Raw genomic sequence first — 25,052 nt, forward strand, 5'->3', positions numbered from 1 at the left:
TCAGTTTGTCTAGCTCTTTTTTCAAATTATCAGCACATGGATTGAAGTTTTGTTAGATTAATACTTGTAATTTTGCTTATATATCATCCTGACCAATGTTAGATTGAGAACTGTCTAACCATAGAATTCAACAGAATAAATTACTTGATACTTCTGTTTTCTAATGTATGTGACTCTACAGCAGTGGGATGTGTACACTATCTCACTTCAGTTTTAAGTTCAAAGCAGACAGAGCTAGGCAGTACCCAGGCCTGTCCATTGCTCAACATATCTAGGCTCAGAGTCCATAGAAGTTATAATAATCAGTTTTCAGGTCTAGAGACGGAGCCATCGGAGAGCATGCACTACTCCCTGGTTTCTTCAGTGGTTACTGTTGGAACTCTTTACCCCCTGCAGAAACTCTTCTCTGTAGTGCATGGAGCTACTTGAATAAAGAAGAATGATTTGGGAAAAGGCCAGATAGATTCACAACCAGGTTGTGGCATAGAATCTGGAGAAGGGCTAATATATGCACATATACCTATTCTAACAGCAATAGAGTAATTTTAAATCATTTTGTATCACATTTGTCAGAGTTGCAAATGACATTAATATTGAATGAGTAATTTTTAGTGAAGTTTTTGTGGAACATAAAATAACTTTTCCAGAGAGATAACTTAATCCTTGAGTTATACATGTTTTAAATAGATTTTCATACTATATTAACAAAGTGGAATATGACACTGGGGGTTTCCTGCTGCATTTTTTATATGGGCTCATAAAGCTGTGGGTTTCTACAGAGGTTCTCCTAGAGCTTCCTAACAGTGAGGATAAAGAGTGTCAGGCAGGAACAGGGAGACAAAGTTAAGAAACAGAGTCTCTGGGTTTCTTAACTGCTGTGGAATCAGTCATTTTACCTAATGGACTTCCACGTAAGAATTGAAGAACCAGTTCAGCTGCTTAAATTAAAAAATGCTGATCTCATTTTATCATCTCATTTTACGCATGAGGAAATTGAGGTGTAGAGAGATTACGTGGCTTGCCCACTTTCATTTAGCAAGACGGTGACAAATCAGTCTTTGGTTTAATCTTGTCCCCTAATCTCAATTGAACCAGCTGGGATCCCTATATTTTAATTGCTTCCTTAAGTATAACTTGCAGAAAATAGTTGGGGATAGTCTATGAAATGGGCATTCAATAAAATATTATGTACCTAATAAACTACCCTAAATCTCATTATCAGTTCACAACATACAGAACACCAGCATGACATTCTCTAGTTAGCAATTACTATGGTTGCTTAAAAGATGGTTTCAAGAAAAGTTTCAAGTGCTTTACAATTATGCATTGCAAAGGAAATTCTATTCGACAATATCCAGTCCTGATTACCAGCATTAAATTACTCATTCCATTGCATTAGGACAGCCATGGACAAAGCCATACGAGGTAGCATGGTATATGATTTCCAAGGGCAGGGAAAACTATTGTTACCACTCCACCCTGAACAATTGATAAAAAGCCAGCCCTACTTGCTCAGTGAGACAGAAAATTCCACAGGAAAAACAAATCACTTGTTTAGACTTATGTGCATTCCCTTTACATTGGAGAAAAATGACACTAAAGAACTAGTCAGTCTTCTTAATCACCAAGACCTTGATGTAAATGAAGTTTATTGCATCCTATGGTTTATACTGGAAAGTATCCTATGTATAAGGGAATAGGCAAAGGGGAATCCCAAAGGTTAAGGGAACATAGGTAAATAATAAAATTGCCAAGAAAAAAGTTTGTAACATTTATTCCTGCATTTTTGGGGAAAATATCATTTTCTTATTCTTTTCTTAGCTCTACAAGTAATATTTTTGAAAAACTATATGATTACTAAAGTGGAAGCAAATACCAATAAAATCATAAGAGTGGTACCTCTGTTGCAAGAGAGCTGTGGAGGGAAAACCTGAAATTATAACAAACCACAATTATTAATACACTTACAACATTAACAACAATATTCTATGTGCCCTTTTTTGACTGTAGCCTTCATTCCGTTGGCACATATGTTTTGTTTGGCCATGAGCATTTCAAAGTAGAGGGTGATTGTTTATAAACTATAAAGTGCATTCTGACTATAAATGACAGGCCAACCCCCTTATTGACAAAATGTCATTACAACAACAACAAAAAAGTTCAAATAAATGTGTTTTCAAATACTAATTAGAATTAACTCTTATCATTACAGTAGGATCCACTCATTTCACAAATTGTATTCTTTCTTCCAATCTTTTTTTTTTTTTTTTTTGAAATGGAGTTTCGCTCTTGTTGCCCAGGCTGGAGTGCAATGGCATGATCTCGGCTTACTGCAACCTCCGCCTCCTGGGTTCGAGCTATTCTCCTGCCTCGGCCTCCGAAGTAGCTGGGATTACAAGCATGTGCCACCATGCCCGGCTAACTTTGTATGTTTAGTAGAGATGGGGTTTCTCTGTGTTGGTCAGGCTGGTCTCAAACTCTCAACCTCAGGTGATCCACCCGCCTCAGCCTCCCAAAGTGCTGGGATGGGACAGGCCTGAGCCACCGCACCCAGCTCTTCCAATCTTTATATAATAATCACATACTATGGCCAGGCACGGTGGCTCATGCCTGTCACCCCAGTACTTTGGGAGGCTGAGGTGGGTGGATCACGAGGTCAGGAGTTCGAGACCAACCTGACCAACCTGGTGAAACCCCATCTCTACTAAAAATACAAAAATTAGCTGGGCATGGTGGCACGCACCTGTAATCCCAGCTACTCAGGAGGCTGAGTCAGGAGAATTGCTTGAACAGGAGGCAGAGGTTGCAGTGAGCCGAGATCGTGCCATTGCACTCCAGCCTGGGTGACAGAGAAAGACTCCGTCTCAAAAAATAATAATAATCACACTTTATGAAGATACCAAACATTATATTGACAAACATATACTAACACAAACTACCTAATTTTAACAGATTTAGCATGAATCAACTGCAAATGACAAAATGAACTATATTGTAGTTGAATATGTAGGGAAAATATTCTTTATTAAGAAAGCAATGCCATGGTTGAAACAAGACATCCTCTACATTTTATATTTTCTTCAAATTCTTTGCACCTGTAGTCTATCCAAAGTCATTAATAAAACTGAAAATAAGATATACTTATTTAAAATAATTCCATGTTTTAAACAGTTTTTAGAACAAGCAATTCAGGCCTGAACTCAGTATTCATGAAAATTAGACTTTCTTTTAACAGTTATTTTAAGTATGGTGATATTAGAGTGTCCCAGTATAAAATTTCTGAGAATATTTTTTTCTATTTACCCATGCTTTTCTCATTTTCACAGATAGCTTTCCAATGATTAGACGAATTGATTCTTTCTGTGACTCGTCAGTTCATTTCCTGTAAAATTCGTGTCTTGCTGTTGATTTGTGAATAAGGTATAGTAAATAAAACATCTGTTACCATACTTGCTTATCATTTAATGGAAAACACATCAGTCAACCCACATTGGGTTCGCAGGAGAACTCCAGAAAGGGTGTGGAAGGTTGTGTTGGGTGGAGAAACCAGATAGTGAGGATGCACCTAAGTTGCTGAGACAAGGGAAGAGAGATGAGGGTGAGAGTTCTCCTTAGATAAGATTTCAATATGTTAATCATGCGTAGAAAGAAAATTAAAAAGGAGGAATATGAAGAAATTCAGTTATGACATTATTAGTTCTGCCACTGGTAGGCATTAGAAGCAAGAAAAGGGAGGTGGACAGAGGAAGCCACTTTGGTGAAACAAAAAGAAAAGCATGTGTTTATTTAAAACTGGCAAAATGATCTGTTTCAGTGGGTGTTTTCTTTGTACTTTGATCTTTTTGTACTGATATTTAAGCTTCTGTTTTATGATCTCTTTCTAATGATAGAACCAGAGCTTATAGAAACCATCTGAATCATATCCAGGAGTTTGCAAGAAACAGGTGCTTAACACTAATTCACCTCCTGAACAAGAAAAATGGGCTGTGACCGGAACAGTGGGCTCATCACTGGGGCTGTCATTGGTGCCATCCTGGCTGTGTTTGGAGGTATTCTAATGCCAGTTGGAGACATGCTTATTCAGAGGACAATTAAAAAGGTACAAGTAGTCCAAAGAATATGCCTCGTCATTTTGATTCATTCTAACTTCTCTTTTTTTGCTTTGTATTTACCTGCTTTATATTTCATGGTAACTGCTAATTTTGTATCTTTGACATGAAGGTAATTATTAACCACTGCAACTCTATATGATGTGACTTTATGTGAAATGTTATAATGTATTTTTAACATGACTCCACTGCTATCTTAAATATAAATACCAAATTCTATTAAAAGCTGTCTACAGGTATGCATGTTAGTAGAAATAATTGTTTTAAGTTATGTCCAAAGAGCATGTTGGCATGCTTTTGAATAGGAAATAAGCATATTTTGTAAAAGCACATTTATAAAAGAAGTTGCAGGCTGGGCGCGGTGGCTCACGCTTGTAATCCCAGCACTTTGGGAGGCCGAGGCGGGCGGATCATGAGGTCAGGAGATTGAGACCACGGTGAAACCCCGTCTCTACTAAAAATAAAAAAAATAAAAAAAATTAGCCGGGCGTGGTGGCCGGCGCCTGTAGTCCCAGCTACTCGGAGAGGCTGAGGCAGGAGAATGGCGTGAACCCGGGAGGCGGAGCTTGCAGTGAGCCGAGATCGCGCCACTGCACTCCAGCCTGGGTGACAGAGCGAGACTCCGTCTCAAAAAAAAAAAAAAAAAAAAGAAGTTGCACTTTAGTCAATACTGAGAAAAGTAAAACTGTGTGTGTGTGTGTGTGTGTTGTGTGTGTGTGTGTGTGTGTGTAATGTCTTCAACATTGAAACATAAATCCTTATTAAATTGTTAGGTAAACTTCTTTGGTAATACACTGTTTAGTAATCCACTATCTTTATATATGTGTAATAATCTCATTATCTCATAAATATTTTCATTTATGAAGCTTCATATTTGAATCTTAGAAAATACTTTCAGAAATATGCAGAACATATCTTAGTATATAACAAATTGTAGTGTGAAAAAACAGAATGATTGAATAGATGAGCTTTGCACAACAACCTAGAATTCATCTCCCACCCTAGCTTATTCGAATGAGCTACACACTCACTCATCAGAAATGTTGATTGATAGGGGGAAGAAGAGAATAAAGGGAAGCAGATCTGCTGAAGTTCTAAATCAGGGATGGCAAATTCAAATGGCTGCAGGAGTTTGGATACAGGGGTTACACAAAATTTAAGGTGCCAAGAACAAGACAAAATGAAGAACGGGAACTGCTGTGAAATAGACTGTGTGTTTACTGCCTGAAGGCATAAATGTTCATTTTATTAAACATAATACTGGCCAAATAAAATGAGTTCTGCCTTCAACTCTCTACCTGTTTAGGATGGCAATGACCTAGACAAAGGGTTAGTAAGCATAGTGCACAATGGAGAACAGCAGGAATTGAATTTTTATTACATTTTTCTTGCTATATTGTTACTATTTTTAATATTTTTGATCCACAGTTGGTTGAATCTGCAGATGTGGAACCCATGAATACAGAGGGCTGACTGTATTGTGTTTATTGCTAACATATTGCAGAACTTCAGCCTCATGTATTTAACTGAAAAAACATATATAAATTAGATAGTATCACCTGCCTTGGAATTCTTAGTTTTCTTGATAGTATTTTTGATATAGGCCAATGGAAATAGACAGGTAATAGTGAGGTGTGGGGCTTATCTAATAGTGGGATGGAGTGGCCATTGATCTGACATCCTTCCTACTCATAAACTAGGTTCTCACCCAGATCTTATGCAGAGAAAGGACAAGATCAGTATCTGTGTTAACGTACAGACTATAACATCATTTGGAAAAGTTTTCCAAATTCAAAAATCACAATAATCTTCCAATACACAGCAATTTAGACTATATATTTTTTTTGCTGACACATAATTATTGGTCAATAACTGAGTATTGATGATTTAATTTTTTTCTTTGTCATGCAACAAAACTGGTACATGTAGGTTCTTTTGGATAGCATGTGAGGTGCTAGCATTTATTTTAATTCTTTAATATTCATCTTTATGCTCATAATAGTTAACCATGAGAAAGTAAGTTTTCTGACATCAAAATGTGCTTTTGTATAATGACTAAGAGAATAATATAATCTCATCTATTGTAAGCTATAACCAGGGGAAGATATATTATAATAAAAAATACTAAGACCTATGAAACTCTAGAATTGAATTGGAAAAGTAAATGCTGTAATACTTTGGAAGAGAAATCCCTCAGAGTATTCAAGAAACTTCAGGAAAAAGGTAGTACTTGATTCAGATTTTCAGAATTTTGAAAGCCTCAAATAACTGCAGTAACCGTGTTAAAGGACTGATTGATAGTATGAAAAACCCTGTGAAAATGCTACCAAATGCAGTGAAGATGGAAGGAGGAAGGTAGAGAATGTGCCTATAATACTGGATTAACAGCAGAAAAGATTAGAAGTTAACATGGGGTTAGAGTTAGGAAGCAAGCTTAGAACATCAGGCAGAAAAATACTTAATTGACGATACGATACACAATAGTCATCAGTATGTTTTTCAGCAAGTGTAAGATATAATAAAACCTGCATTTAGAGATTAAATGGCTAACATTTAATTCTTACTAAGAGTTTCCTATATACTAGTTCACTTAATCTTCAAGAATAGCTGTGAGAAGTTGCTGTTATTTTACCCATTTTACAGGCGCAAGTCCTTAAATCAACTTGCCAACTCACCTAGCCAATAGGGAAAGAAGTCATTCTCCAAACGTAAGCAAACTGTAGGAAGAGCCTAGATGAAAAACCTAGCCTTGTATACTACTCTACAGCAGAAAGGTTGCAAAGTGAGGATACCAGAGATAGGAAAACAAACAAAAAACTGTAGGATATGACCACTTTCAAGGAGAATATAAGATTCCCTTTTAGAAAGATATTTGCATAATCTGCACATTGTATAACAAAAGGCACACTGGTCTGGCATGGTTGAGAATATAGAAAAAAAAACTGATAGATAATATGATCAAATGGAAGCTTGGAGAGACAGATTAAATTAGAGAGAGGAGTAAAAGCATCAAACTGAAGATGTCCAGTGAGTTATTGATAGAAGGTATGTATATACCTTACGAAGTAAAACAGAGGTTTTATAAGTGATGTGTTATGAACATCAGTCTGTGTTTCAAAGGTCAGAGTTCAAATAGATTTGATCATTGCTATAGAGATTAAAAATAAAACTAAACAGTAGATTTACTTTTAGAGAGTTTTAATGGAGATAGGAAAAAGCAGAAGAATTATTACAGAATTTGTAATAATTCAGAGGCAGGAAGACAAAAATAGAAAATAGAAAAGGAAAAGAATGATCTTATATGAAGAAACAGAGTACAATCCTAGAAGTTAATAGGAGGACAGAACTCAAGGAAAGAAAGCAGAAAATGTTCTCAGGCAGATGAAAATTAAGAAAATAATGATTAGAACATGGTCACCAATAATTTTGAAAGTATACTTTGAGTAGGATAATAAAGAAGGGGGAATTAAATCAATGGAGTGCTTCTCCTTCTTGTTTTTGAAATAAGAATTATCTGTGCAATATTTACAAGGAAAAGAGAAGATTCAGACTTCCTAGTGTAGATTCAAACTCAAGGAGGTGGTACAACAGAGATTTATAAAAACTGTGAAGTGACAGTGCACAGTGTAAGCCCCCTACATGTCCATAGACTAAGACTCATCATCAGAATCCTTATATTGGTTAAGATGTATGGTACATTTAAGGCTAAGCTTCATTTTGCTCTCAGATTCCTACACAACCATGTTGACCTTGTCAATTTTAGTCATATGAAGTAGGTGGAATATTGTTTGAATAGACTATTTCTTTTTTCTACAGTTTACAGACTATTTTTTAAATGATAGTGGCATATGTATATCTTTGGCATACAGTAGGAGTCAAATATTTGAATTTTATGTAAACCTAGAGAGCCGAGTGTCTTACTGATGCCTCAGAAATACTTAGGGTAATGCTATTTCACAAACATATGAGTTTTGGTACTGTTGACTTCTTATTTGTGTACCACTAAAACTCATTTAATATTACTTTATTTAACTGACTGATAGCAAATTAAGAAAGCTATTGTATACAAGTGATATTTTGAAAAAAAGAATTAAACTGCTTAATTGAGAATGATGAGAAAATCATTTCATATTTAGTGTAGAGTTGGAGTGCTGTGATACCTTCCAATTCTGAAAGATGTCATTATCATTTGAAATAGTCTAAAACAGTTTAGGAACCTTGTTTGTAGTTTACTTTTGCTCTTTATTTTAAAGGGATGTCTCTGGTATCCTCATGCTTTTTATGGATTATAGCTGCAATCTTTCTTACCAGTATTTTTGACCATGATTCTTAATAGAGTTGTGTGCAGCCAGGAAGTTTATGCAGTCTTTCAAAAAAAAAAAAAAAAAACAAAACTAAAAATCAATAGCAAGAACTGCCATGAAAGTAGAAACTACCAAAGCACTGTGGAAAATGGTCAAAATTCTACCTCCATTTACAAAAGATAATTTATCACTTGACATTATTAATGTCAGTTGATAAAAAGTTTAATGAATATTGTATAACATAACGTAGGTAGTTGTATGCTAAGCAGATTAATGCAGGAACAGAAAACCAAATACCACATGTTCTCATTTATAAGTAGGAGCTAAATATTGAATACACACGGATATGAAGAAGGGAACAATAGACACCTGGGGCTAATTGAGGGTGGGAGGGGGCAGGAGGGGGGAGGATCAAAAAACTACCTATCAGGTACTATGCTTATTACCTGCGTGAAGAAATAATCCGTACACAAAACCTCCATGACACACAATTTACCTTTATAACAAACTTGCACATGTACCTCTGAACCTAAAATAAAAGCTGGAAGAAAAAAACTAAAATTTAAATAAGTTCTATAGTTCTAACTACAGAACACCAAAAAGGAATTATAGGTTTCTTTGTTCCTATTAGAGAACTAATATTAAATATCATCATTCAATTATACCATTTTTCCTTCACCCATTCTTGAAAACAATGATCCTTCTGTAGCTTGTAAGAAATGCCTTCAGACAAAATAAATTGAAATAATGATTCATTAAAATGGCTATACTTGGCTGGGCGTGGTGGCTCATGCCTATAATCCTAGTACTTTGGGAGGCTGAGATGGGTGGATCACTTGAGCTCAGGAGTTTGAGACCAGACTGGGCAACATGGCAAAATCCCATCTATACGAATAATACAAAAAAATTAGCTGGGCATGATGGCACATGCCTGTAGTCCTAGCTTTTGTGCGGCTGAAGTGGGAGGATCCCTTGAGCCCAGGAGGTTGAGGCTGCAGTGAGCTAAGGTCGCGCCTCTGCACTCCAGCCTGGGTGACAAAGTGAGACACTGTCTCCCTCCAAAAAAAATTATGTTTGAATTAATAGTCCATATTTTAATCATATAATTTGTTTATCTTAACTTTATAATGTATGCTTCTAGTATTTCCAGATACAATAAAATAATTTGTACTTTTTCATAGTATCTAAAAGCTCAAAAAAAGACTAAAAATATTAAAGATGGTAAAGTTTGTTTTATATTTAATAACATAAGAACAACCCAAAATATTTAAATTAAAATAGCAGTATAAAAATGAATTAAACACTATGTATATGTGCATATAGCTGTAATAACAAATGTCACTTAAAGACAATGTTTCAAAAAATAGACAAGCATATATGTTTCTTCTGCTAGTCCAATTTAATATCAACATAGTTTACTTTTCATGCCAAACACAAAATCTTCCATTTTAGGTACTTACAGAAATTCTTGGAGGCTAATTTCTGAGTTTCAGAAACATATTAAAGCTTACTACTCCAATACACTTCACCAAATTTTATTCTGAGTTTTAGTTGATGATGATGGTCTGAAACTAAAGCCATTTTCAGATTCTCTGCATAACTGTCACTACAATTCTAATTCATTCTCAACTTACACACACTTGCATAATGCAAAAACATTAGAATTTCTTTAAACATGGGGAAATGATTCTTTTTAGTCCCAATTACAAGCAAATGGTAACAGGGGGAAGGATGGAAGCTATTTTTAGTATGCTTCTGGTTTTTAAGGAAGTTTTTACTTTACTAGAAAGAAAAATATTAAAATGATTAAATAACAGAAAAATAATTGTCACAGGATATTACATAAGTTATTGGCACATGAATGGCTTAGACAGTAAATGCTATGAACCAAGCAGTTAAAACAGAATGATATTAGAGTTCTTCCTCTAAATGGTATTAGAGTTCTTCCTCTAAAGGATGGATAGAATTTGTAAAATACTGATCCCCATAACAACCTATGAGGATAAATATTTAAGCCACATGAAAATGTCAAAATTCAACTTTTTTTGATTTTCAAAAATACTAAGTCTATGTGGTTCAATCTAACATTACTGTTATAATTTCACAGATAAGGAAAGTGAGGTACAAAGAAATTAAATAATCTGCTCAAACTTACATGATTATTATTATTATTAAGTGATCAAACTCATAGCATCTAATTTCATTGTTGACCACTTCAGTCTATGCTTTAGGGAAGAAGCCACTATACTTTGTTAGGGTGGGGATAGGGTAAAAAAAAATCTAACTCACAGATTAAAATCTGCTAAACATACTTCTGTCTCTTGGTAGAAACTTGTAAAGTCCTTGAAAAGTGAAACAAAATGTTTTCTACATTTGTACTCTACTCCATGCATAGCAAAGTATGAAGGGCATTTTAACAATGAAAGTTGTCAGTCATGTAGATGATTATTGCTGTTGCATGACAACAGTATTCAAGTGAGTGTATGACTACATATAGGATATTATGGTCCCAACAAACATCTGTTTTCAAATGTAGCAGAATAGAAGTTTCAAGGTGAGTGCTTTCAACTCAGCTATAGACCATGCTATGTGAGAGTCACCAGGTTGAAATCCAGTTGTTGTTGGGGCTGGGTAGTCTGCATGCTTAGAGTCAGGGACAAATACACACATACACATTAGCCAAGTGAGAAAATCTTATATCACTTTTTCTGTGTACACACTTATCAGCTTTGTACTTCAAATTTAGTAAAATATTTGCAAAATAGACTAGATAGTCCAAATCCTATTTAAAATTAAGTTCTTTTAAGTTCACAAAGGACATAACTTCTTTTGTTTCTTGTGACATATTTAGTCTTGGTATTCAAGGAGTGACTACAATTTAATACATGTAGTAGTTGTAGCATCAGAAGCATATTATTCCTACTTTGCCTACTTCAGTATTTTTCTCTATGTCTCTAAACAAATCATGATGCTATGGAAACTATACAAAACTGAAGTGAAAGGACCTGATTTTTCTATTATCTGCTAGTAAATTTGTCACATAACATTCAGTCAGACATCTCTTTTCTCTAGAACCCATTTTCTACCTCTAAAAAAAATGGATGGGGTTAGATGGTCCTGATTCTAACAGTTGATAATCCAACACATTCATTTCAACCCTGTGTTTCATGTTTGCCTTATTTGTTGCTAGAGATATTTTTTAAGGGAAAAGTGATTTGTGGCCTTTAGAAAAAAAGGTCTCATAATGTACAATGTCTTTTGGTGTTTAGATGGACACTCATTGTAGAGTTAGGAAGGCATTCAGTCCTGTCAAGCACGTTCGGTCACAGACTCTCTTCAATTCTATGAGTTTATTGAGTTTCTTTCATTAAGAGATATTAGGTCGGTGCAAAAGTAATTGCGATTTTTGTCATTGAAATCACAAAAACCGTAATTACTTGTGTACAAACCTAATATGTACCTTGAGAGGCACTTGATGAATAACAGGTATTGTTTTTGAGCATTAAGATTCTAATAGTGTGAGGATAATAATGTTTGTGTTTGTGCGTTCTCCCTTCTTAAGTCTCTTGAAATGGAGAAATCAACCGTTTTCAGCTTCTATTTAGCTTTGAGCTTCAACATCCTCATCAAACATACTTACATTTAAAAGAATATCCATAATACTTTAAGCAATTTTGTCTTAATATTAGACTTAGTGTGGAAATAAGCCTTTTTGGGAGCAAATAAAAAGTTTTTCAAGGACAATTCGTTGTAAAAAGTAATAAAGATTCCATCAGTCTAGCAGGTCCAATGTACCCCGTATAAGTGTATTACAGCAGCGTACGATTTTGTAATTCCATCTTAACTTGGTGCCCAGTTCTTCTCTAAGGAATTCCCTTATTCCCTATATTAAGCAATAAGTAAAATATCCTGAAGATATGAAACTTAATTTGACTTTTACCAACTAAGTGCAGAGGGTGACAGAAAAAAAAAAAAAAGACAGTCACAGCATGGTGTAAAGGAGGACTAGTCTAAGGGTCAGGGATGAGGATTTTTGTCATGAATTCACTACTGTTTGCCTAGGCTGTCCTTGGGCCAGCCACCTGGTTTCTCAGAGCCTCAGTGTGCTCTACTGGAAAAGGTGATCATGTTCAATGTCCTTTCCTAATCTGTCATTCTGTGAATGGGTGCTTCCAGGTGAAGGAAACAAATAGGTCAGAATGTTCCTGTGGTCATTGTTCTCTTTAGGCTCATTTTCCTGAAATAGTTGTATTCCTCTTCCTCTAGCACACTCAGGTTATGTTGGAGCTGTTTAACCTGGGCATTCTTCCCAGTACTTCATTGGAAATACCGCCTGCTTCAAAATCACCTGTGTTTGCACTATCTGCTACAGCTAATATCTGACTTCTGGCTCAGAGAGTGAAAGCTGTGGAAGAAAACTAGAATAATATTTATGTTAACGCCCTTATTTTACAGATAATGAAATTGACCCTAGGGAGGTTTGATGACTCTCCACCCAGTCCCAAAGCTCCTAAGGCAAGGAATCAAGTTCCTAATGTAGGATTTTTAATTCTCTTATTGGCGTATTTTCCACTTGTCTATTTTTAGCAAAAGGAGCATCAGTGATTTTTAGTGGATTTCACGAAGGAGTAATAGGACAGCTTCCTTGTCCTGTTTTTTTCTTTAAAAACTACAGCCCAATAATGATGAGTGAGGCTGTTGTAATTTTTGGAAACATATACTAATGGGTTGTTGCAAATATATTGAAAGTTAGGGGCTGTGTGCAGTGGCTCACACCTGTAATTCCAGCCTTTTGGGAGTCCAGGTCAGGTGGATTGCTTCAGCTCAGGAGCTCAAGATCAGCCTGACCAATATGGTGAAATTCTGTTTCTACTAAAACTACAAAAACTAGGTGGGCATGGTGGCACAGGTGAGAGGATCACTTGAGCCTGGGAGGTCAAGGCTGCAATGAGCCAAGATTGTACCACTGTACTCCAGCCTGGGTGACAGAGCAATATCTTGTCTCAAAAAAAAAAAAAAAAAAAAGGTTAGGGAAGCCAGATTGAGCAGGATTTTGAAGACAAGATGTCAAATTTGTGTTCTTCATGTAGATATTTTTATTTTCTTAATGTAGTGAGTGTTAAGTACCATCCTCTGAAGTGTCCAACTCTTGAAGGAAAAGAAAAAGCTTCCAATACCACTGGATTTTTCACTCAGTTTTTGTGTTTTGTTTCATCAATCCAACTTAGGGGCAGAGAAGAAGTTAATGTTCAACTCAGTAAGAACTTTTTTGAACTTCAGTAAAATTTGCTTAATAAATTATGTTGACTGTTGCAATATTTTCAAAGGGCCACTCTAAAGCTTGCCGAAGGGTCACTTTAAAGTTTGCCTTAAAATCAACAGTCATGTCTTCAGTATTACACACTGATTCTCTTTGTAAAAGGCTAAAAAGACTGCTGTAATGATAATTTGTTGAAAATATTTCTGCTGCAAGTGTATGGTAAGGTTGCAAATGTTCTCATGAATGAGGTACTTGGGCTTGGTCCTTTTATTCTGGCTGACTCAAGGCTACAAACAATCTTCCAGAAGTGCCTGTACTTACTACAAAGACATAACCCAAACTTATTTTCTTTTTCATAGCAAGTTGTCCTCGAAGAAGGTACAATTGCTTTTAAAAATTGGGTTAAAACAGGCACAGAAGTTTACAGACAGTTTTGGATCTTTGATGTGCAAAATCCACAGGAAGTGATGATGAACAGCAGCAACATTCAAGTTAAGCAAAGAGGTCCTTATACGTACAGGTGAGTGAGTCCCCACAAATATGAGGCATTCTTACCTTGACCATGTATTTCTGAGAAGTCTTCTACTTGGCAAATGTCATTGTACTGAAATGTACTTATTATTTTCTTGCCAAAAATATACTTTAAAATTTTTTCCTGTCTGTATAGAATCCTAATCTAAGAATTTAATGATTATAAGGTATTTATTTTGAAAAAAACTGGAAGATATATACATTATCCAAATATTTATTAGACAGTATATAGAAAAGATAAACAGATTTTATTATAAACTTACCAGTATCAAATAACTTTCCTATGTTTATGAAGTTAGTGTTTTGTTATTGTGGCATATATTCTCAACAACTCTGAAATATTCCTGCTGAGCAAAAAAAAAAAAAAATCAGTTTTCACATCTTAAAATTTAAAGCATATTTTAACAGTGGTTCTCAAAGTGTAGCTGGGCCACAGCAAAGTGCTGGGCCAGCTGCATCAGCATCAACAGGGAATTGGGAAACATGCAAATCCCTACACCCCTTCCCAGACCAAATGAATGAAAGAGTTGAGGCCCACTAAAGAGTTTTACAAACCCTGGGTGATCTGAGTACACAATTTTGAGAACCAAAGTGCTAAATTCATTTTTCCTAATTGCGGTACCTACTCAAGATCTATATTCAAATTAACTTCCAGGTCATATAGACGTTTACATTGATCTATTTTAGTTTCACTCTTATATTTTCTCTAGTGTTGAGACTGAATATTTTATATCTTTCCTCTGCCTTCCCTGATAGTGTAGCACACTTTTGAACAGAATCTTAGAGTATTAGAACTAGAGGAAATGACCAGCCAGAATCTGTCATTTTGTGAGTTAAAAATGCCTGATCCAGTGGATGTGAGGTCACTTGTCCATGTTCACACAGATGTAGGTACTGGTAGCTCCTAGATTTTTGTATACATTTTCTTCTATTTCAATTATAGACTCTCTGTCTTTTTCACTAAAAAGGGAAAAAAGGGGGAGATTGAGGTGCCAAAAACACCACCTTAACCAAGGATTAGGAATATATTTATGGTATCCATATGGAAACATAGTTATGTTCTGCTATAGAATTTGTCACCTAAAGGTATATTTTCCCTCACGGATAATCACAACTAGTTATACACCATAATTAGTTCTTATCACAAAGTTTTGTATTTCTAATGATTTCTTATAATTTATAGTTTTAGTATCTTATCTGTTTTGGTTATCGGATGATTGTATAATTTTCCTTCCTCCCCAAAGCATTACTATGCTTCCAGATTGAAAATTCACTCCCAAAATATAAAATAACAGGCATGGTGAGGGTGGTGCCTACTACCATCGCATATGTCATATAAGCCACAGAGGGCCTTGGTGCATGTCCTGTCTTAGCAGTTTTACCCAAATCGGCTGTCTCTGTGCGCAACTGTGACGATTCATAATTTTGTCAATGAAGACTTAGTTTTTATGGCTACAAAAAAATCTTACGTTAGAATTTTTTTCACGGTCTTAAAGTTTTTATATTATTAGCAAGAGTCTATACAAATATCTTGTTGCAAAGAATGTTGTTAGGTGTACCTAATATGTGTATATATATATATAATGTATGTATTCATAGGTATATATATACTTATGAAAATCTAAAATTCACATATGACCTAAGGAGAGTATCAGCATAATTGTTTAAGAAATAGAACCTAAGTGAACTGGGTAAGTGTGAGGAAAGAAAATAGTTGTTAGAATTTGAGAACTCATCATGATTTTTTTGTTTTTTGTTTGTTTGAGGGAGGTTATATTTTTCACTTCTATTTTTAATTGTATTTATTTTTTGAGGCAAGGTCCTGTTCTGTCACCCACTCTAGAGTGCAGTGGCACGATCACAGTTCACTGCATCCTCAACCTCCTAGGCTCAAGTGATCCTCCCACCTCAGCCTCCTGAGTAGCTGGGACCACAGGCGCATGTCCCTACACCCAGCTCATTTTTATGGGTTTTGTTTTGTAGACAGGGTTTCGCCATGTTGCCCATGCTGGCCTCAAACTCCTGGGCTCAAGCAATCCACGTGCCTTGGCCTCACAAAGTGTTGGGATTACAGGTGTGACCCACCATGCCCGGCCATATTTTTCACTTTTAAATATATAATTTGGGATATGAGAAAACATATTATTGAAATAGTTCTCCTCTGGTAGTTGACAGCTAATCTATATTTTATTCTTAGAGCCTTTAATCTATCTCTCTAAGGGACAAAAGGGGATGTGTTAGATATATTTGATTTGCTTAGGCAATGGAGCAAAGACTGGAGAACAGTTGCATTTACAGCTAAATTTTAGAATCCATAAATAGCTCTTTCTATAACAATTTTAAAGGGATTCCTGATTAACTATAGGTCATCTTGTCTCATCATGTCACCAAAATAGTCTTTTATTGTTTGCCTGAGTGCCTTAAATAATGGAAAAACAACCAGTACCTTTTAGAAAAAAGTTAACACTTTGATACTGTATGTGTTGAGCTAAACATGCTTTTTCATAATTAATTATACCCTAAATCCATCTGACATTGGAAGTATGTGAGAATGTCCCTCCTCAAACAGAACCCCAGGCTGTATTTGGCCAATGTCTGCTAAAGTAAGCTTGATTACACTTTGACAAGATATGACCTGAATCAAAGCACGAAATTGCTTGGGTTGAGATCTTATGTGTGTTTCTACCTACACCATCTCTATGAAGATGCTGTAATTCCTTCAGAATATTCTTAGATCCGTAATTCATTTTTTGAGTTACTTTGCTTTGGAAAGAATATAAAGTAATCTTGAGAAAAGTATAAATTCCTTCCCTTGACCTTATAAACAAACACATTCCAAAACTTCCATACAATCTATAACTTTTAAACAAAAAATTCAGTAATTATGTTCCCTTTTTAAAACAACATTCTAAAGACAGGGCTGTTTTAAGGATTTTTCTTTTAGTGACTGTCATCTACTGGTAGAATGTTGTCAGTACACTTTAGGTAATGTGACAATTATGTTGCTATTGTTTTAATGTATGTGCATATTTTTGAAAATTGAAGTACTTTGATTTGAAATATTAGTGATATGCACACTAATTTAAAATACAATTGTCCTGAGTGCTGTTTCAGATTTTTATATTCTTTGTATGTCTGCAGTACTTCAAGAATAGTAGTTTTAATAAAATTATGTTAAAAATATATTTCTAGCCAACTTTGAATCCTCTTTTTAAAGAATCTGAGACATTTGTTTAGTAAATACATTTACTGAGAACTCATTATATACAAGGCATGATGCTTAGAGATACAAAACACTCATAAACCCCTACCCTGTAGGAATTTACATTTTTATTATGATGGAATAAATTGGGTTTTTAAAAAATTCAGTCCAATTGTGTAAGTCTTTACCTTGGCTATCTACTCACTTCACAGGCATTCAAATATGACAGTGCAATTATGATATGTATCTTATTTCTTCTCAGTGAATATCTTCCACTTGTGAAATGTATTTTTCCTGTAATAATCACCCTTTACCACGTTCCTAAAATGTAGTTGGTACTTTGCAGCCTAGCTATGTTAGAGCCAGGAGATTAGAACTAGCAAAAGTATTCAATATACCCGAGGGGTTGGGGAAGTTAGTCTATAACCCTTAAAAATGGAAATTATATTCTTATCTCTAATTCTCATTAAAGTCCTGAAAAAAGGAAAAAGCAGTGCTGGATAGGCTTTGTATCGGGATCATTCTTTGTATTTGGATCATTCTTTCTAATATAAGAAAATGTGCTCTAAATATTCCCCTGCTGAAGCCCCTGTACTTTTTCCTCCTTATCCTCAGGATAAAGTCTCATTTGAGTATTAGATGCAACTCTTTTACGTTTGAGATCTTGCTTGTTTCAGCAACTTTATTTCCACTACTCTCCTCACCTCTTACTCTGTAATCCAACCACACTCAAATATCTGCGTTTCCCAAAATATATTATGTTCGTTCTTATGCATGCTACCATCTGCCATACTTTACCTAACTAAACTTATATTTGTTACATAGACCATTTATGTAGACTTGTACTAAAAAGTGTTTTAACCCTCACCCCTACCCTGACCTTTCTAAATCTGGATCTGGATCTGTTTTGTGTTTTCCCATGGAGTCTCCATTATAACAATATTCCTTCTCCCTCACTATTTTAACTTCCAGTTTGCCAGTTTAAGACCCCTTCTGATTAGTTTGCTAGAGACACTGGCTGATTTCTCATTTTAATACCATTGTGTACATAATATCTGGCACATTCTATATGTTCAAAAATCATTTGTTGAATGAATGAATGAATGAATGAATGACATTTGAGATCTAATGTTCACATATGACAAATGTTTTGAATTTTGTTTACTTCTGTTTCTTTAGAGTTCGTTTTCTAGCCAAGGAAAATGTAACCCAGGACCCTGAGGACAACACAGTCTCTTTCCTGCAGCCCAATGGTGCCATCTTCGAACCTTCACTATCAGTTGGAACAGAGGCTGACAACTTCACAGTTCTCAATCTGGCTGTGGCAGTGAGTAGACAAACAAAAAAGTTACCTATTTTAAAATACTCTAGAACTCACTGTAATTAATCCTATCATTAGAATTATTAGGTTTTACTTGTTTTTCCATTTTTATCAAAACGTATTTTATTTTGAATGGAGGCGTGATCATTTGGAAAGTGACAAAATCGTAAGAATCGACTGCATTAGAAAACCACTTTATTTTTTTCATTATTTTTTGTTGAAACATTCTCTATATTTAATTTCAATTTTAGATTACAGGAAGATGCTTAAGAAACAAGTACAAGATTTGTTTCGGTATGTCTTTAAATGATAGACTTTTAAGTATGTAAGCAACTATATAATAAAAGGTTTCCAAACGCAGCCTGTAAGAAACCAGGCCAATTTTACTATAAGCAATAAACCATTCCAAGCTTTCCAGACAGTCTCCATAGCTGTACCAGTGGGCAATAGCCTTTAACCAAACAAAACAAAAACAAACAAACAAAAGCACTTTGCAATTTGTTGCTGCAAAATGGGGAGAGAAAAGAGTATATAAACTTGATGGAATCACAACTGTCAATATAATTTAAGGGAAAATAAGGTCGATAAGGTTGATGGTGTCTATTGTTTGGAAAGTCTAATTCGGCTGTTTGCCTAGGGCTCTAGACACCACACAACTGAACAAACATAAAACTCCGCAGAGTCTAGCTATCCGCCAACAGGGGGTGCCGTCCAAACTCATGGCAGATAAACAGCATTTGGTGCTCACCATTCGCAATGGGCGGGCGTTTATGTGCATGAAGTACAATTTCTTCAGCAAGCTCATCAAAAACTCTTAAGGGGCAAAAATGAACTCTGCATTTTAAGAAAAATAGAAAATGAAAACACAAAATCCTAAAAAGTATATGAAGGCTCTGCATCAGCACACTGGCGTCAAACCACACATCCACAGCACATCCTAATTCTATGGGAAACAATCCTTGCTTATCAGAGGTGCATATCTAAATTCAATAGCTTACCAATATCTTCTTGGGAGTAGAACAAAAGGAAACAGAAAACCCACATTAAAAAAAGAAGTTTCTTTTCCTAAACATTTTCCTGAAGCTGAAATTGAAGTGGAGAGGACGTCAGTTGTCCTCGTCGAAGTCGTAGTCCTCCTCGTCCTCCCCAACCTGGGACACCGGGGTCTTCACCCTGGAGATGCTGTACTGAGACCTGTTGGAGCTTGTGGCCAGCATTTCATCCGCACCATTGGTCAGGTCACTGGCAGAGAGCCTCGTGCCGTTAGATGTGGAACCTGCCATTGTGATGAACACGCCTGCAATAATTGTCTGTGCCATTTCTGTCACGTATGGTTCCAGAGCCTTTGGGACCAGACTTCTGGCTTTTTTTGTTTTAAGTTCTGGGATACATGTGCTGAACGTGCAGGATTGTTACATAGGTATACATGTGCCACGGTGGTTTGCTGCACCTATCAAACCATCATCTAGGTTTTAAGCCCCGTATGCATTAATGCATTAGGTATTTGAGAAGACCACTTTAAGTGTATCATTAAATAAATAGAGCTTAACTTGTAATGTCTTCTTCTTGTGGCTGGCACTGAGGCAAAGAAATGTAATCATCTAGGAATTAGACGAATTGCATTTTGAGTTTTGGCAGGATCTGGCAGTAATTTTAAAGATAAGCTTTAAAAAGTTTTGTATTAAGCTCAATATTAGCATTAATCCATTTATTTGTTAAAATCTAATATTGTATTCTTGTCTTAAACAGTGACTCTTTTTTTGTAGGCTGCATCCCATATCTATCAAAATCCATTTGTTCAAGTGGTACTCAATTCACTTATTAACAAGTCAAAATCTTCTATGTTCCAAGTCAGAACTTTGAGAGAACTGCTATGGGGCTATAGGGATCCATTTTTGAGTTTGGTTCCATACCCTGTTACTACCACAGTTGGTCTATTTTATCCTGTAAGTACCAAATATGAATGGCAATATTATTACATTTTAATTGAATTAATTCAATGGCATTGGCAAGGCATAATTTTATAATTTAGCTCATTAGTCTTATTGCTGATCTGGAGACATATATCCTAACTTTTTAAAAAGTCCGCTTCTCATTATAGCTTCAGCTTTCCTAGTTGTGAAATTCATCAGAATTTAACAATTAAATTTAAACCTGAAGAATAGATTTAATAAGGTTTCCACTCATTTATAAATATACAATTTGTTTTAAATTAGCCGGTAAGCTAGTCTGTAAATCTTTGAGCGCTGTTTTTGGCTTTTATTTCCCTTTTCACATAATCAAGTTTAATACCATATTGTTATTTGTTTTAAATATACTCCTCATCCCTCCCTTTCTAGACCTCTTAAAATTTTAATTTATATTTCAAAGTTAGCCTAATGTTCACATCTCAATACTGATAAGGTAATAGACTTCATTTTAATGGGATTTGTAAATAAGAATTTTTAATAGTCCACGATGTCAGGGAATGGCAGCTTGAAGATTAAGGAAAATGTGAACTTCATGGTGTACTTGATGGCGTACTTCATTACAGCTTAATGTTTTGAATTACAAATAGGATAAGCTAACTACTGAATTGGAAGTTTGACTATGACTTCATTTGGCACTCTATGTGAATATTATGTTCTCCAGTTCATTGTTTTGCTTTTAGATACTGTTAGGATTACAAGGTTATATATCAATTAGAAATGAATGTAGAAAGCCATAATAAATCAAATTCATTCTCATTTTAACTCAGTACTCATAGCTCTTTCTTTGGCTAATGCTTTAACTTTTGGATGTCTAATTTTTATCATTTTAGTAACCATTTATTAATGATCATAACATTTAGAATACCCCTAGAAATCATTGTTCTTATAGGTTTGTTCAATGTCCCTCACCTCAACATAGTAAGGATAGTGATCAAAATGCCCTCATTGGCTTAATTATGACAAAGAGTGCTGGAGTTCACATCATGTCAGCTTCTGATATGCATCTAGCACTTATTTCTAGGCACCTTTCACAATTTTTTAAGGCCAATTAAATTAAAAAGTTGTATTGCAGATGTATTTCAAGTCATTTGAGTAACCAGTGATTGAGAAATGTGAAAGTGAGTTATGTATTGTATAACTTTGAAAAAATGACTTGTTCTAGAGGTAACATTTTCCCATACATATATTTCAGTACAACAATACTGCAGATGGAGTTTATAAAGTTTTCAATGGAAAAGATAACATAAATAAAGTTGCCATAATCGACACATATAAAGGTAAAAGGTATGTATTCTGGTAAAATGTGCATGTATGTTACTAGGGTACTCTTAAGCAGGAATAGTATTCATTTAACATCTCATAAGACATAGGCATCACCTATAGAACAGACCTGGTTATAGTTCAGCTCTGGAAACTCCTGTTCTGCTAGATATTAACGCTTTAGTTGTGGTAACTGGTGAGTTCACACCAGTGCATAGCTGCTGACTGTCAGCTCCACTTTAAGGTTTGGTTCACCTTTCTGCACAGGTTATGGTTATGTTACATAAATCCCCAAAGGGACTATTTTTTCATCTCTGCTACATATCCAGCATTACAGTACAATTATTCTTACAATTAGATAAGCATAAATGAAAAGGTACAAAAAAAACCAACACATCAACTGATTGTATAGTAGATGGAAACTTTTTTTTACTTTTTAAATCGAGCATATCAAATTCCATATTCCAGTGGCATGACCTAAATGTGTCTATAAAGATGGAAGCTTAAGGAATCCAGGCAGGTGCTTTCATGACCTTCCCCCTGCAAATAGTCTTTAAATAATTTTCCATATTGATAACTCAGCTGTTTTAACTTTATCAGTGCAAAAATAGAATGAATATTTCAAGTGCAGTTCTACAATGTAAATACAAAATGTGAAAATGAAGACTTTGCCACCTTAAAGTGGTAAAATAACAAATCAGCTTCCTAAGCCATCATTTCCTTTTATTTCCCTAGCTCCAGCCTATTCACCTAAAGAATTTATAATTAATCATATAGGTAAACTAGGAAGAACCCTAATAAATATCGGGGGAACAAGCTTTCTTCTCCGTAAAGTTAACAATTGTGTGTTCGACTAGTTTTTTTCTGAAAAAGAATAAAGTGATCAAAACCAAGAGATGAAATGTTTTTATTAATATAAAGTAACCCCTACCTCAAACTGAGTCTATCTAATGATTGCTTTTAACAGCTAAATATTACTAGTGGAGCACTTTTTCTTTTCAAGAGTCCACAGTTACATATTTTTATAGAAAAGTCAGTAGAGGGAAAAAAACACTTCTAAGTATTCACTTAAGAGGAAATCACAGCAATTTTTTATATTGAGAAATAACGAGCATTTCACTCTATTTTAATATTACAGAGAGATGTGGAGGGGAGTTGCAAAGCGCTCCTAATTACAGTAAGAATTTCACATCACTTTAAGATTATAAGGTTGATTTAACTCATGGCAAGACTGAACATGGTTAACCACTTATTTTGTTTAAAAAGTAAACAACGGCTTGTCTTGACATGTCACTGTCAGGAGTGAAAAAAAGTTTTTCCATCACCAAAAAGTGAGGATGCAGGGAAACTATTACTATTGTTTTTATCACTTTCAGATCTATATAACTTATTTAGACAGCAAAGTATAAATTAATAAACTCTTTCCTACTTTAATGCCAGTCCATGAGAGAATTAAAGGGAGGAAGGGGCAAGAATATAAATTAATCATCTTCATGTTTTGAATGTTTGCTGATCCAAACAGCTGCTTCTTTCCTCTTCCCTGCTTCTCACCTCTTCCCTGCTTCTCTTTTCTGCCTGCCTTGTACTGAGCTTACATCAATTACCCACTTAACACTTTCCTTCTATTCATTCTGAACACTTATACTGAGTAATTCATGCATCCCATTGGAAAAAAAAAAATTCTCCCTTAAGTAGAGATCTAAGTTTCTGATAAATGTTTTTAATTTTTTTCTTATTCCAAGATGTTTCTAATTAACACCTGGCAGTTTTTATTTTATGATCTGGCCACCTAATAGCATCAGGTACATTGCAATAAGATAAAAGGTTCAAACAAAACATGAACAGAATTAAACATTTCTTAAACTTAGTACTTGTCACATTTAAATGCATCATGTTAACAGAAGTATTGAATTATAATAGAAAAAGTAATGTAAGAAAGGTATTATTTAAATGAGAATGTTTATTCATTGTCTTTTTCTATTCCTAGGAATCTCTCCTATTGGGAAAGTTATTGCGACATGATCAATGGTACAGGTAAGAATATTTGTTTTGTGGTCATCACAATGAATCCACCTCCCTTTGCCACAAATCCACCGTTATACTGACAGTGTTCTGAAAGTTGAGGGTGTATGTTTACTTGCCTTTATATCCCCACAACAAAATTCAGAGTCACTATTTGTATATAGGCTAAATGTCTGTTCAATGTGATGGGATTTGTAAAGATTAATCATAAAAAATTAGCCCTTATTGCATGATTCAGAGAAATGTTTGCTTTGTAAAAACTTAACTGCCATCCTGACAACAGAAGTAAATGGTAAAAAACAAACAACAACAAAAAACACTTTAGTTACATTTCAAATATTTTATAAATAGTATACAGATAAGTTAGAATTGAAAGATATAAAAAAAGCTAATTACAAAAGACAAAACATACCTAAGCAAGGCTTATAGCTGAGATAGAATAAAGTTGCAAGACAGAACCATCCATTTTTGGACAAGGTGGTCAGAATGAGAGAGAAAACAATAACAAAGTCAGATGTCTTCTTAACTGTGAAAAATATATGTAAAAAATGAGCATTCATAAACTTAGATTTAGGGTATGGTTAGATCAGGCTTATTCTCCTTCAGGAAAAGCAAAGTACAGATATGCCTATTAGTTTAAGAATTAAGATTTTTTAAAAAGCAATGGGAGGCTGGTCACAGTGGCTCATGCCTATAATCCCAGCACTTTGGGAGACCAAGGCAGGTAGACTGCTTGTGCCCCGGAGGTTGAGACCAGCCTGGGCAACATGGCAAAATCCCATCTCTACAAAAAAAATACAAATATTAGCTGGGCGTGCTGGCACACGCTTTTAGTTCCAGCTACTTGGGAGGCTGAGGCAGGAGGATCACTTGATTCCAGGAGGTGGAGGCTGCAGTGAACTATAATTGTGCCTCTGCACTCTAGCCTGGGCAATAGTGTGAGACCGTCTCACAAAAAAAAAAAAAGTGGTGGGAATCAAATACCATGAAGTAATTAATATCCAGAGGCAAGCTTTCAACTACTAGGAAACAAAAGCATGAAGTTTAGAAAATTAGGGAATATCCCATAGGAA

At 35.1% G+C, this 25,052-nt stretch overlaps 1 protein-coding gene across 3 annotated transcripts in view; it reads left to right on the plus strand.

The window, feature by feature from the left end:
* CD36 (CD36 molecule) overlaps positions 1-25,052 on the plus strand; it is a 78,787-nt gene that overhangs the window by 44,221 nt on the left and 9,514 nt on the right. For all 3 annotated transcript variants that reach the window (XM_003252175.3, XM_030822002.1, XM_003252173.3), the window contains exons 2-8: positions 3,327-3,420; positions 3,891-4,099; positions 14,033-14,193; positions 18,586-18,733; positions 20,494-20,673; positions 21,890-21,981; positions 23,945-23,991. In XM_003252175.3, coding sequence (XP_003252223.2) covers positions 3,980-4,099; positions 14,033-14,193; positions 18,586-18,733; positions 20,494-20,673; positions 21,890-21,981; positions 23,945-23,991 — 748 coding nt within the window. In that variant the 5' untranslated portion in view covers positions 3,327-3,420; positions 3,891-3,979. The remainder of the gene's footprint in view (positions 1-3,326; positions 3,421-3,890; positions 4,100-14,032; positions 14,194-18,585; positions 18,734-20,493; positions 20,674-21,889; positions 21,982-23,944; positions 23,992-25,052) is intronic.

This window comes from Nomascus leucogenys, chromosome 11 (assembly GCF_006542625.1).
Source record: "Nomascus leucogenys isolate Asia chromosome 11, Asia_NLE_v1, whole genome shotgun sequence".
Classification (NCBI taxonomy): domain Eukaryota; kingdom Metazoa; phylum Chordata; class Mammalia; order Primates; family Hylobatidae; genus Nomascus; species Nomascus leucogenys.